The sequence below is a fragment of the Pseudorca crassidens genome, chromosome 1 (assembly GCF_039906515.1).
Source record: "Pseudorca crassidens isolate mPseCra1 chromosome 1, mPseCra1.hap1, whole genome shotgun sequence".
Taxonomy (NCBI): Eukaryota; Metazoa; Chordata; class Mammalia; order Artiodactyla; family Delphinidae; genus Pseudorca; species Pseudorca crassidens.
This window is the reverse complement of record NC_090296.1, coordinates 9,210,890-9,225,436: the sequence shown is the minus strand read 5'-3', so window position 1 is coordinate 9,225,436 and position 14,547 is coordinate 9,210,890. Positions and strand designations below refer to the sequence as shown.

The 14,547-nt window shown below is 38.2% G+C and overlaps 1 protein-coding gene across 3 annotated transcripts in view; it reads right to left on the bottom strand.

Moving 5' to 3' along the window:
* Window positions 1–14,547, bottom strand: part of ATG2B (autophagy related 2B) — a 78,262-nt gene that overhangs the window by 19,878 nt on the left and 43,837 nt on the right. For 2 of the 3 annotated variants that reach the window (XR_010940860.1, XM_067726356.1), the window contains exons 22-34: window positions 13,745–13,944; window positions 13,497–13,577; window positions 12,218–12,324; window positions 11,960–12,052; window positions 11,029–11,099; window positions 10,550–10,626; window positions 10,100–10,303; window positions 8,196–8,337; window positions 5,770–5,972; window positions 4,809–5,035; window positions 3,285–3,393; window positions 2,145–2,339; window positions 1,224–1,325 (exon numbers count right to left, since the gene is read on the bottom strand). Coding sequence is in view for 2 of the 3 variants with exons in the window: in XM_067726356.1 (XP_067582457.1) it covers window positions 1,224–1,325; window positions 2,145–2,339; window positions 3,285–3,393; window positions 4,809–5,035; window positions 5,770–5,972; window positions 8,196–8,337; window positions 10,100–10,303; window positions 10,550–10,626; window positions 11,029–11,099; window positions 11,960–12,052; window positions 12,218–12,324; window positions 13,497–13,577; window positions 13,745–13,944 (1,811 nt within the window). In the remaining variant the exon portion in view is untranslated. The remainder of the gene's footprint in view (window positions 1–1,223; window positions 1,326–2,144; window positions 2,340–3,284; window positions 3,394–4,808; window positions 5,036–5,769; window positions 5,973–8,195; window positions 8,338–10,099; window positions 10,304–10,549; window positions 10,627–11,028; window positions 11,100–11,959; window positions 12,053–12,217; window positions 12,325–13,496; window positions 13,578–13,744; window positions 13,945–14,547) is intronic. The other variant, XM_067726366.1, reaches the window with a different exon arrangement.

Below are 14,547 nucleotides of genomic sequence, written 5' to 3'. Positions count from 1 at the left end.
ATACTCACTGGCAAGACTGACCCAGCTCAGAAGCTACAAATATTAACATAAAGTTGTGCTAAACTTCTGTGCTTCACAACACATCTTCTCTGAGATATTCCTATATTTTGTTTACAATATAAACATTACTTTAGATTATCCCTGATACATCTATTACTTATTTAAATAATGAATTGACATTATTCAATCAATGTTATTTAATCAAACAAATAATACCACCCCACATATACTCCACTTCCAAACCTGAGCTCACACCAATATGTAAGGTATAAGGGGAGGGTTTTGTTATTTCAAAAGCAGATTATTATAAAAACTCCACTTATTTTCTGTAGTTGTTATATGCTTCAGTTAATAATAACTGCTAACACTTCTGCTCGCTAACAGTGTGTGCCAGGCACCAAGCTAAATGTTTTACATACACCAGTCTCCTTTAATCCTCATTTTAAAAAAAAAGACGCTACATGTACTATTACTTTTTCCATTTTACCAGTGAAGAAACTGAGGCTTGGGGAAATTAAGTTACCTACCAAAAGCCACACAGTTAGTAAAAGAGAACTGAGATTTAAGCCCAGGTCTGACTCTAAACCCACACTCTTCACTACACTGCACTACTACCAAGTATCACATCTTCATACACGGAACAAAGCTTGTAAAACACCAACTATGCTTTAAACAGCTCTCTGGGAAGGCAAAACCCAGGATCATTTGATGGGGTGCTTGCTAGGATATAGGAAAGTGGATTTCTTTACCTCTTTCCATAAATCTCTGCTTTGTTTGTGACCTGTTCAAGTGCCAATTTACTAATTTGTCATTGTGCCCAGGGCAGGGAATTCTCTTCCAGATGCTGTGATTACAATCCCCTATATCTTTCAGTAGTGTATATCGAGGAGTCCCTTCATCCTCTGAAAATACCTGTATATCTGCATTAGGAGTACGTATGTAAAGATCAGAGAACATGAGAAGCAGGTATTAAGCGCTATGTCACGTAGACAGTGCGCAGGAAACTGGAGGACAAAATCTAATAACGTTTATTCACTAATAATTCAGATTCCAAACAGCTAATGAATTTGCCCTATTCTTTACCAGCAGAAGTCTGTTTTAATTATGCAACTTCCATAAAAGTTAAATAATAATAAACATAATTCTACTAAATTAAATCTCTTATTCTGAATGTGGGATATATATTTAAACATAATTCCATGCCTTATGCTTGTAATACAAACCTGGTCAATATTGAGGCGAAGTGGCATTAGTGACACTCTGAGGCAGCATTCCTGTGGTGACCTGCCAGACTCCGGGCGCACATGTAATGCTTTCACTGTCAGCTACGAGATGAGACAGACAAACACATTTTTTCCCTAGTGATAATATGACCTTGTTTTCATTAAAAAAAAGAAAAGCAAAAAAGAGGAAAAAAAATCCTATATCTAGTCCGTATATCAGAACAAAAACTGGAACTGTTTACCCTCTTCCCTTAGAATCCTGAATCTAACTTTTTTGGGTCACACACTCTTTAAAGAATCTGATGAAAGATATAAATTCTCTTTAGAGGAAAAAACGCAAATGATAATGTTGTACTCGCGTCTCAAAGAACTTTGCTAAGCCCCAGGAGCTAATCCATAGACCCACACTCCAGAGACAACTTCTGTGACGTCTTCTTCTGCAAGTCCTGAGCTGATCATTTCTATTCTAAGAAAATTTAAAAGTTAGAAATGTGGAATACTGCCAACAATTTCGTTTAAATATTTCGTGTTAAGTGTTTTGTTTTTTTGCCCATGCCGCGTGGCTTGTGGGATCTTAGCTCCCCAGCCAGGGATCGAACCAGGGCCCTTGGCAGTGAGAGCATGGAGTCCTAACCACTGGACCGCCAGGGAATTCCTTGTGTAAGTGTTTTGTGTAGATCACTATGGACTTCTGGTTTTCCTCAGGTATTGATATATTGGCAATTATAGAAACAACATGCAAAATAATTTTTAAAACATAAAACTTTAAGCAGCGTATTTAAAAGGGATTTTCATATAAAAATGAGAAAAAAAATCCCATAATTTTCTCTAATCTAAAATAAATCTTCTGCAGTTAGATACAATAAAAATACTTTTCTGAAACTAATACAACAACAAAATATATGAAGTTTTAAATCTTACCATGTTGGAATGAGCTTTTCGAGGCATTTCTTTACTGCAATACAGGTACAAAAACTTATTCATCTGTGATGTTGCCAGACGATCTCGAATTTCAAGATCCTGCACGATGAACACCTGCCGGGAGACCGGGTGTTCCAAGAGGCTAGAATCGCATTCTGGTTTGCATGGGGGGTAGACCTCGTGCTGAAACTTCACCTTTACAGAAGAGAAAGAACACAGAACAATCTCTACATTTTATTTAAATCAGATTTTCTCTTTAAAATGTAACACATCACTCATTTTCTTTGAATTCTCAGCTTTCGATTCCACTTTCAGAGAACAGCATAACATTCCTACATTTGTTCACGTATTTATTTATTAATCCACGTGTTCAGGACCATACAAGGAAAAGCCTGACTGACATTTCTTATTTGACCTTGGTAAAATCCCTATCCTTTTCAAGCAAAACGCTCAATAGGCATAAGTCATAAAATTATTATCTTGCATACCTATGAAACTGCTTGGAGGCAAGGTTCAAGTTCCAAAAGGGCGCAAGGATACAATTTAGTATATGGAGCTGTCATCACTGCACTGTTTCTATGATAAGCGCCCTAATATTCGACCCTTGGCACAATCCCAGACAAGCTGACAGAATTAACTGCATCAATGGCACTGGCAGCCTGGGCTACTGGTCTCTAGATGCTCACAAAGGACCTGAGACCTGTGTGCTATCCAATGGCAGGCCTTCCCAGAGACAGGCTCCAGCGCAGTGGTTCCCCAAGCACGGTCCTGGGTAAAGTGGTATCACAATCACCTGGGAACTCATTAAAAATGCAAATTCATGGGCCCTACCTCAGACCTACTGAATCAAGAACTCTGGGGCCCAGCAACCTGTGTTTTAACAAGCCCTCAAGGGGATTCTGATGCTTGTTCAACTCTGCGAGACACTGCTCTAGGGGTAGCCTGGGAAAACAAAAACAAAACCCCTAAATTTTCTTAGAGTATTTGAGAAAGAAAAAGAGGCAAGAGTTTCTATACAAGATCCCTGCACTTTTCCTCTTACACCCCAAGACCACATGGGGGAGGGGACAGGGAGTAACCAAAGAACACCCACTAATGCTCCTACTTCGGTGGATTTTTCCTTTCAAAATGTCACATTACCTTGCTTAATTGTATTTCCATTAAAAAGTCATGGTTTCTTCCTTTTCCCCCACATACCACATTACGTCCATGTCTTGCAGGTGTGTGAGAAGGTGAGCTGTGGGGACTACTATAAATGAAAAATAAAACCTTTTGTTAAAGGAATAGTCAAAGAAAGGCAATGAATGACACCAGAAAAAATAACAGGATGAAAAAAGAAAAGATTACAGAACTAGCAAAACACTGCCACAAACTGTATTGCTATAAATCAAAACCGCATCTTTTATCTCTTGGAGACACTGAGAACATAAATGTTATTACTGCCGTTACAGCAATCATCTACTTGCTAAATATTTAAAACTACAGAAAACGCTAACTATGATGTTGGTGTGCATATCACAAGATAGACTTAGAAATGAGACCTCCGTGTAAGTTCCTTATTACTTCAGAAACCCCTGTGAGTCAGAGGACAAGTCCTAGAAATTCCAATTAACACGGAAAAGAATTATAGTAAAGTTATAAGTTTTTTTAAAAGCACTTTTAAATAGAAAAAGTCATTACAATGCTATGCCAAAGGTTCCTACCCCGTGAAGCCTTTCCTGACCCTCCCCACCCCACTGAGAGTGTTTACCCTTAGTCTCTGCCTCATCTTTCCATCCAGTTCCCTCTAGAACCATGGAATAAGGCACTCATTAGCAGGTACTTCAGCAGCATCCACTCTGTGCTGGGCACCCTGCTGGGTGCTAGAGAATCAGGGGCACGCGTGGTCCCCACCTCCTGATGCACACACTTCACTTCATTGCCCTCACTGGCTCACGTAACTCTCTCTCCCTTCTGAACTTAGGACAGGGTCTGGGTCGTATTCATTTTAATGAGTGTGCCTCTAACACAGGCTCTGGCACATGGTAGGTACCCGAAAAATTTTGCTGAATGGAAATGCCTTAAGTCATCATATTTTAGGAAAAAAATACAAAGAATGCAAACAAGTTTTCAAATGCAAAACTTTAACATTAAAAGAGTAACATTTAAATTACAGTTTTTAATATTACTTATTAATAATTCTTAAAAGGATAAATTCTATGTATTTTTAGCGAAAAGAATATATTGGTCTGGTGGTCCAGTGGTTAAGAATCCGCCTTCCATGGGCTTCCCTGGTGGCACAGTGGTTGAGAGTCCGCCTGCCGATGCAGGGGACACGGGTTCGTGCCCCGGTCCGGGAAGATCCCACATGCTGCGGAGTGGCTGGGCCCATGAGCCATGGCCGCTGAGCCTGCGCGTCCGGAGCCCGTGCTCCGCAACGGGAGAGGCCACAACAGTGAGAGGCCCACGTACCGCAAAAAAAAAAAAAAAAAAAGAATCCACCTTCCAATGCAGGGGATGCGAGTTCGATCCCTGGTCGGGGAACTAAGATCCCACACGCTGCGGGGCAACAAAGCCCTTGTGCCACAACTACTAAGCCCACGCGCCACAACTAGAGAAGCCCGTGCGCCACAACAAAGAGAGTATATTGGTCCGCCAAATAAACTTATGTAGAAATTAACTTACATATAACTTTTAGCTGGAGAAGCAGGAGGGGCTGTTCCAAAATCTTTTCCTCCAAAAAGATGCCAGACAAGAGAGACTTCTTTAACCAGGTACCGAATTTCAGGAATAGGAAAGTGTAACGGGGCTTTGCTCGTATCTGTCTTCTTAACAGGCAGACTAAAATAATTATCTCTTATCACAATCGCATCATCAACCATTATTTTTACAACTGGTTCTTCTTCCTTCTCCTAAGACAAAGGAAGAGGTAACACATACTCTCTTATTTAAGTAGAAACCACTGATTATGGTGCGCATCTCAAGGGGATTTGATTCTGCATTCTTTCTAATAATTTCAATATATAGTGGAATAATAAATACTGACGATAATCACTGCATAAGATACTCTGCTTTATTAACAATAAAATGAACTCTCTCTTCTATGTGAATCACTCCATAAGAATTTTTTATAGTCTACGATTTGGCTTTTACTACTCGTTTGACAATAAAAAGGTACAGATTCAATGCTTTACCATTTTGTTTAGTGAACCGTGGATTCATTAAATCCAGACCATGCTTTTTCAATGTGAGCATGATTCTAAAAAGGAAATTATATATACATTAACCAAGCATTAGCCTTCTCACAAATCACATCTTATCTTTCCCAATTCTGGTGTTAACAACTCTGTACAGAACTCCTTTCTGCCATTTAATTTCACAACCCTGAAGAGGTATCTTACTACACACTTACTCTGTAGTTCAATAAACAATGCAGGAGACTTTGCAAGTAGAGAGTCTCTGAGAGATGTTCATAAAAAGAGTAAAGGATAACAAACATTTACAAAGTCTCAAGAGTAAATTACAAAAGGAAGTAATTCTGAACTGTAAAGAGTTAACAAAACCTAAAGAATCTTTTCAGGTGCCCTTTGGTCAATTCAATTTATAACACTATTTTAAGACATTAATTATATCATCAATTCATTACCTGAATGGTTGCTCTTGGTGCAAAGAGAATGCAAAAGTCGTCATTTTCTGTGGGCACGCCTGTCACCGCATCACTCATCAAGTGGTGTGTGAATGAGGCGTAAGTGGGTCCAGGCTCCTGGGACACGTTTCCACTCTCATCAGGAAACAGGAAGAGGTCTGAACAACATGGCTCCTGAATTTGAGATTTTTCATCCAAAACACCTAGGTGAAAAGATTACAACATTCAATTTTGGCATATTTTAAACATCAACAACAATAACATTTATTAAGCATTTTAGGACTTCCCTCGTGGCACAGTGGTAAAAATCCGCCTGCCAATGCAGGGGACACAGGTTCAATCCGTGGTCCAGGAAGATCCCACATGCCATGGAGCAACTAAGCCTGTGCGCCACAACTACTGAGTCCCAGCACTGCAACTACTGAAGCTCATGCACACTAGGGCCCACGTGCCGCAACTACTGAGCCCGCGTGCTGCAACCAAGGAAGCCCGCGCACCTAGAGCCCGTGCTCTGCAACAAGAGAAGCCAACGCAACGAGAAGCCCGCGCACCGCAGCAAAGAGTAGCCTCCGCTCGCCACAACCAGAGAAAGCCTGCACGCAGCAATGAAGACCCAACACAGCCAAAAATTTTTAAAAAACAGTATCTCACTTATTTCTTACAATAACCTTCTGACTACTAATAAAAAGACTAGTAAGTATGAAGTTTTCTAAGAAACAGTAAATGATGGACTCATAAAGTTACAGACAGTCTCCTCTTAGTTATTCAGTGTCAAAGAAGTTCAGGAATTCAGCAGCAGCTAGTTAGTGAGGACTGGAGTTCCATTTTAGCCAGAATTTCATATTGACAATTATGTGCTGTAGGTGGAGTTCTAGAAGAAACTCCTTGGACAATATGGCAAGGAGAGGGGAAATAGTTACATGTAGCAGCGTCTCACCTAAAACTATAGGAAATCTCTGCTCGGGGAAGGGGTGGGGGAAACAGTTGCCAAGCATGTCTTAGGCCAGGGAATGAGTCCAAGCAATAAAAAGACTCCTTGGGGGCACTGGATACCCAAATGGGACACCTGTTCTCAGGTAGCTCTCACAATATGAAGTTCACAAAAGGCTGCATGTGTGCAAAAATCTGTACGTGAACATATATTTTTTTATACATTTATATTATATATTAGATTCACTCATTCTTTTCTTTTCTTTTTTTGTGGCCGCACTGCATAGTATGCGGGATCTTAGTTCCTCCCACCGGGGATCAAACCCATGCCCCCTGTGGTGGAAGCATGGAGTCCTAACCACTGGACTGCCAGGGAATTCCACAGATTCACTAATTCTTTCTCCATTCATTCATCCAAACCAAACCCTGTGATTTGAACTAAGAATACTACGATGAATGCGGTGACATCTTAGCCCGGAAGGCTCTCAGACTAGACATTCTCCTGTGGCAGTACTTTGAACCCACTCATCCTTGTAAGTGCTCAGTGTACAGTACAGAGTCCTGTGTGTTGAAGCTGCTCGGTAAATATTCATTAAACATTCTTTCCCACATGAGTAGGTTAGCTGCTAACGTTTATTACAAATAATGTTAGTACACAGGGAGCTAAAAGTTCCCATTTGCTTCCTGAGCTCTAAGTTATTCTAAATTAGAATGAAAGCAACACTGAATGCTAAACTTCTATAACACTATGAAATAATTTTTAAAAATTAAGATCTCACAACATATAGAAATAGCTATGTTCAGCCAATTAGAAAAAAAATATTTTTAGATAGATACTTCAAAATATTTAGATGCTTCCACTTGGCTGTAAAGCTCTCTCACTGTCTGGTTCCTCCCTGCTTATCTAACATTACTGCCTAATTCTTTTCGACAAGAAGGGAACTTTTGTTCCAGTATTAACAGCCTGAGTTACTAGATCATTAAGGCTCATACACGCCTCTGGGCCTCTGTTGATGTTAGTGACCTTGCCAAGATTATCTTCTCTCTCCCCTCTACACGCCTAGGTTCCACACACTTTTTAAAAGCCAACTCATCTCATTTTCACTGAAGTCTAATGAAGGGATTCCAAATCCTTTCCGACCAGTGATTAGAGTGTACACTACATTCTGAAGTGTCTTCTTATATCACCTCTGGATGGTTCTAAGCACTAGCCTCAGTCTGGTTCAGGGCCAGTTTGCTGCACTAGACCACGAGCTACCAGCTACATAAGCCTTGCCTTCCACTTTATTTGTCGCCGCCCCCCAACACTCTGGCCAGTATTATTTATCTACTAAACATTGAATGAACACAAGCTGACTGACTAATAAATACCCACCAAAACTCAGACCTGTCTTTTCCTTAGTAAGCTGCTTACTGAGGACTCTGTAAGAACACAAACAATGTCAGCCTCAACTACAACATCACAGCTCCCAGGAAGAAGTCCTGGTCTGTCTCACCATTAGACTGTGGTTTTACAGACGCAGCAGCCTCTTGTGTGTCAATTTCCTCCATAGCGTCACTCATCAAATCTCGTAATATTTGTTGATCTGCTTCAGGAAGCACTGGACCACGTGAGGATGACCGACCAGCGGAATCTACCTACAGCCAAAAACCCTAATTAAAATCAACTTGAAAATGATCTAAAAAGCAAATTACTCAACGTTTATTTTGTCCTAGAAATATACTACATTTCACAAAAACATCAAAAACAGGAACACATTCATTTTTCTATATTCTCTCAGCAGGTGTTACATTTTCATTTTAAGTCTTTAGTATTTTCACCCCAACAACTACAGGTAAATAGAAATAAATGTGTTATCATCTCAAAGCCGACACAGTGAACTGAATCTTGAAGACGTAATACATTCGAAAAGAAGGAAGGTGAAAAACACTGCAGTGAAGCTGGGGGAGAGGGGGGTCTCTCTGTAAAGAGTCCGATCTGCTCAAACCTGATGGCTGCCATGACCACCCTCTGAGACAAAGCCACTGTAGGCAGAGCCTCATTTCTTGGAACGAATAGACACCTAAAGACAGTAGCGGGTACACGTGAGAGGGGAAATCTACTAAAAGGTGATTTGTGGAGTTCAATTCCAACACTGATGCTTAACCATTTTTGTTAGTGAATCGTGGATTCATTAAATCCAAACCATGCTTTTAAAATGTCAGCATGGGGCTTCCCTGGTGGTGCAGTGGTTGGGAGTCCGCCTGCCGATGCGGTGGACGCGGGTTCGTGCCCCGGTCGGGGAGGATCCCACATGCCACTGAGCCTGCGCGTCTGGAGCCTGTGCTCCGCAACGGGAGAGACCACAACAGTGAGAGGCCCTCGTACCGCAAAAAAATAATAATAATAAAAAATAAATAAATAAAATGTCAGCATGACTCTAAAATGGAAAGATCTCATTTGAAAGGGATAATTTAAAATAACTTTTAATAAACTGGAGAATAAAAGAGAAGAAACAGTAGAGAGAGAGTATCATAAATCACTTCATTATCAGGGAGAATACAGCAGGAGCAAGGAAACAAAAACAGAAGCGTAACACAAATGAGGTGTAAGATCAGCGTGAACGAAAGGTAATGCAAGGCCTGTCAGACCCTTACTGAAGGGTCCATTGACCTAAGGGGACTGAGAATTCTGTTCACAGAAGAGGCCATGAAGAAGAATAAAAAGACTGATAAAAAGTAAATGCTAAACAAACTGGACATTGTTCTATCTGGACATATGAGAGGGCAGAGAGGTGACAGCTGGGGGCATAAGAAAGCAATGAACTGGAAATCCAAATACCTGCATATTGTTGCTGCTACTAATTAGGGCAAATTACCTAAATTCTCTGGGTCTTATTCATCTACTAAACAGAGATGATAACCTTTAACCTCTCAACTGCACTGGGTAAGAGGAAATCACATATGAGAAAGTATACTGAAAACTGGATAGAATTGTAGATAACAAATATGAAAGATAATGTCATATAAATAAGTCTTCTGGTAATAATACTAATTCCTGCCACCTTCTCATAGCATTTTTACATACAACTTGCATATAACAGACTCTCACATGATAAATGTTTTCTTTCTTCCCTGAGGACATATGAAAATAACTTAAGTCTGGGAAAATGTATGTTGGTTGAGAATATTAATGTTCTGAAACTGAGAGCATCAAACAGTAGAATGGTTTTCCAAAAAGGCCCATGGAATCACCTTTCTAGACCCCATCACCCTGAAAGTAAGAATAGACAGATGATTATTCAAAGTTGCCTTTCTACCCTATGACTGTCAAGAAGACCTCGCCAATGTACAGGTCACTCGCATGTCTGGAATGAGGAGGGGTTGAGTGAGTTCTAATGAATGAGGCTGGCGGCTGTACCTTCATCTTTCTTTGCGGGGCTCCGGACTTCACGTCCGCCTTGTTAGCCACATGTAAGTCCCCGTAGCTTGCAATGTACTGAATGAGATTCATTAATGCAGCACAAGAGTCCGAGCACGTTCTAATATGGACAACGTCACTCGAACAGTGTAATTCAAAGCGCGGCTCAGTCTGGACAGGACACGGAAAAAAGGATAAAAATGTCTACCAAAACAAGAGAAAAAAATGTTTGCATCGGTTTACATTAAATAAAATATAATATGATAATTTGTCTTGCCACAGGAAACATGCATTTATAATAACTCAATCTTAACTTTAAAATATTTTATCTATTTCTGACTAAAATTAGGTAAGTGGAAAAATAATTTTACAGTAAGTTCAGTATGTTTTTAGTCTCTTCTATTAAAAAAAAAGGGCTTAATAAAATATCCATTTATTTTAATAACTTACTTGCTCTCCATCAGAATCAGACTTCACTGCAGTTATGGTTAATTCCAAAAGCCCCATATCCATCACACGAACATAATCTAAAATTGTTTTAAGTAATTAATAAAATATCTGAGTATAACTTTCAAAAAATGCTTATCCAACAAACACCTAATAAAACTTGTGTTTCTTTAAAATTCATGGCAGGTAGTAGTACAAATACTTATAATGTAATGGAAACATAGTTTCATCCTACAAAAATCCTACAGTTCACTTTATTTTTAATTAGAAACAAAATCTGCCTTCTATTAAATAAACCAGAGTATATATAATTTGATGCATTTCACCAATGTTATTGATATTACAAACTGGTATTACAATATTCAGACTGATAAGATCCTTAGTTCACTGGCATTATTCTAGAATTAAAATGCTTAAAAATATTCAGATGCAAAAAATAAAAGAGGATTCATCTATCCCAGATTTTGTTTTTTAACTCTTACCTCTATTCAGGTTTACAGTGACAGTATTACACTTGTCAGACAGGTGTAAAGCAGCTTCATCCAAGATTATTCTGGGCAAAAAAAAGATAAAATCAAGATCTAAAAAACTAACCTTGAATATATGCTGCATGATCACTATATACTTAGCTGTATCATTCTTTCTGATATAAATATGATCAAAGTCATATGCAGTTTCTAACTTACAAATGTCACCTAACATTTCTTTGTTTTTGTAATATTTATTTTTTTATCTATCTTTGGCTGTGTTGGGTCTTAGTCGCGGCACACGGGAACTGCAAAATGCGGCGTCTTTCGTTGCAGTGCGTGGGCTTCTCTCTAGTTGTGGTGTGCAGGCTCCAGAGCACGTGGGCTCTCTAGCTGTGGTGTGGGCTTAGCTGCCCCGCAGCATGTGGGATCCTAGTTCCCTGACCAGGGATTGAACCCATGTCCCCTGCATTGGAAGGCAGATTCTTAACCACTGGACCACCAGGTAAGCCCTAACATTTCTTTAAAACTCACTGTTTATGAGTACTAGAAACATTTAAATGGCATAAATGAGATTAAATCATCTGCTCGAATCAATTTTAAATTTTCAGCAATTTTAACAGATGCCCAAATTCACAAGGTTTAAATTAGGAAAATGAAGTGTATCAGGTATTATGGGAAGTTTACATATAAATGTTTTAAAAAGTTAGCCAATAATCTCAAGAATTAATTTCCTCCCTAAAAATGAAATACAGTAATGAATTGAAGAGGTGGGACGGATCATCTGAGAAAGGAAAACTGAACACTTGAATAAAGGAACATGACTAATAGTAAAAGCATGTTGCTTTTAACAAAGATTGAGACTTTAATCAAAGGGTTGAGATAAAGCTCTGTCAGTATGTTTTGAACAGCTGCATTTAGTAGACAGAGAGGCTTAACACGGTACCTGAGAGTAGAAGATGATTTATCCAAGGCAACACTACTTGAAATGCTGAATGTTTCAACAGTAAGAAGAGATCGGATTGGCAAATAAAGAGGCCTATTACCACAAAGAAACAAGAGAACATTAGTCTGCTGCAAAAGAAAAGAAACTCCCTTTAAAGAGCATTTTGAACCTTAACTCTACTGAATTACATATTTTTCCTCAAAACTTAGTACATATTTTAAAGACTAAAACTTTATTTTGCTCCATTTATGAACTAACCTATAATCAAGTGCACAGCTCCAGAGATGAACATGAAAGGTTGTAAATGAAGTTGGAGGATTGTATCCCAGAACAGGTTCATCAGCAATATTCAAGAAGTATAAAATCTATAATCACAAAAATATAAAATGCCCTGCTTTAGAAGAAAAAAAAAGTTTTGATATGATATCCTTAATACCAACATGAAATAAAATAGCTCACAAAAAAACCAACCATTTAGTGGAAAATCATAATGTTAAAAGAAAATCATCATTTGAAGGAATTCATTTCAAAAAGTATTTGCATAACTAGAATTTGAAATGAAGAGGCCCGTGTAACAACTGCAATGCTACAGAGATCTTGGAAAAATCATATCCTATGAAACTAACAAAGTATGTATAATATACTTTCAACATTACTTTGCTTGGAATAATTCTTTTGAAAAAAACAAATTTTGCCGAAGACTGTTTAAAACTCTCCATCTGGTTTTCTATAAAATCCACTGTTGGGAGAAGTTCCTGTTCCTTAATTTATACCCAGATCTGTCTGAAAACCAGTTCTTCTCACCAACATCTACTCTATATTTCTATCTAAATAAAAAAGTTAGGCTAAATCTCTCCCTTACAGCCAGCCAGTTGACTAACCATCTCTCTACCCCCCGCTCCATTCATTCTCTCTCTATATATATTTTATGTTTCAGAATGTTTCTGAAAGCATTCAAGTTTAAAATAATTTATTATTTTCCAAGCACAAAGAAAAGGTTTCTCTTTCTAAGGAAAATGAACAAGAATCATAGTGTGCTAGTTTTCATTCTCATATAAAGAAGAGTTAACTTCTTACCCAAAGTTTCCTTTGAAAAAATGTAATTAACCAAATACAGTTATTACACCGGAAATTAATTACAGAATTCCTTATAAATGCCTCAGTGTATATTGTTGGCCTAGGGGATAATTCTGAAATTACGGCACTTAAAGAATATACAGTTATAAGTGCAAGTCAACACTCATTTATTCTCCTCTATGCCAGGCACTCGATAGGTCCCTTCCCTTTAATGATAAAACATAACTTTGTCTTTGAGATGTTTAAGGACCAAACTTTAAGGTAAAAAATCAATTACATTCTGGGGTGGTGATAATGTTCTATTTCCTAACATAAGAGGTGGTATTTATATAGGAGTATTTATTTCATGAAAATTTGATGAGCACTGAATATTTATGATTTGTGAACTTTTCACTATGTGTATTATATGTTAACATAAAGTAAAAAATAAATCAATAAATATACATCACAGCTCTCTTACCTGCTCATGCCAGCTAAACCCGGAAGGAAGCATTCTGTGCTGGAGAGTGGCTCCTTTCAGTCCCACAGCAATGAGAAATTCCTACAGAGCAACACGAAGAATTATATTTATCACCTACATAACCCTCTGGCTCAAAACTTGAAAAGTTTCTAAGAAAATAAATGTGTTACATCTATGCAATCATTTTTATTAACTAGTAATCAAATCAGCAGCAAGTATTTAATGGTATAAAAGTACAAAACACACACCTTTGTATTGGACTCTGATTTATCAGACAATATTTTAACTGCAACAGAGAGCATATTCAAAGTGTCTCCTCCAACACCATCTGAAGAAGCTCGACTGAGGCCATCTTCTTCAGAGGAATAAATAGTAGGTTCTAACCAATGTGGTCGGGTTGAACTGGGCAGTCGTGTTTCTGTAGAAGGAATTGCTCCATCCACTATGCCTATATCCACAATGAGGTGACAAGATAACAAAATGATTATTTGAAATTAATTCACGAACTTCTATAACTCAAAATGAAAATCCATGTACTTCCATTGAATATAACATACCCTGGAGGCAAAATGACCAAGAACCAGCTTGACATTAATAATTCATTCTCCTCTACTAATGTTGGTATAAGTGACTATCCAAGTTAAAAAAAAAAAAATTTGAGATCTGAAATGCTAGAAAAGTTAAATTTAAATAGGAAAATCTAATAAACATTAAGAATGTGCAAGTATTTCATTTCTATTCACAAAGTAACACAAGGAATGTGCTCAAAGAAGAGCAAATTCTGTATTTGTTACCAAAAGGAAACACCACTTAAGAGAAAATAAAGAATGTAAAGTCCCATCAACTGCTCAATGTATACTAAGATATGGTATATCCAATTCCTTGGCAATAAAAAGGAATAAAACACTGATACGTTTGGATTAACCTTGAAAACATCATGCCAAGATGCCAATCACAAAAGACCTTCTATTGTATGAAACCATGTATACGAAACAGCCAGAATATGTAGATCCATAGACACAGAGAGTAAATCAGTGGTTTCTTGAGGCCA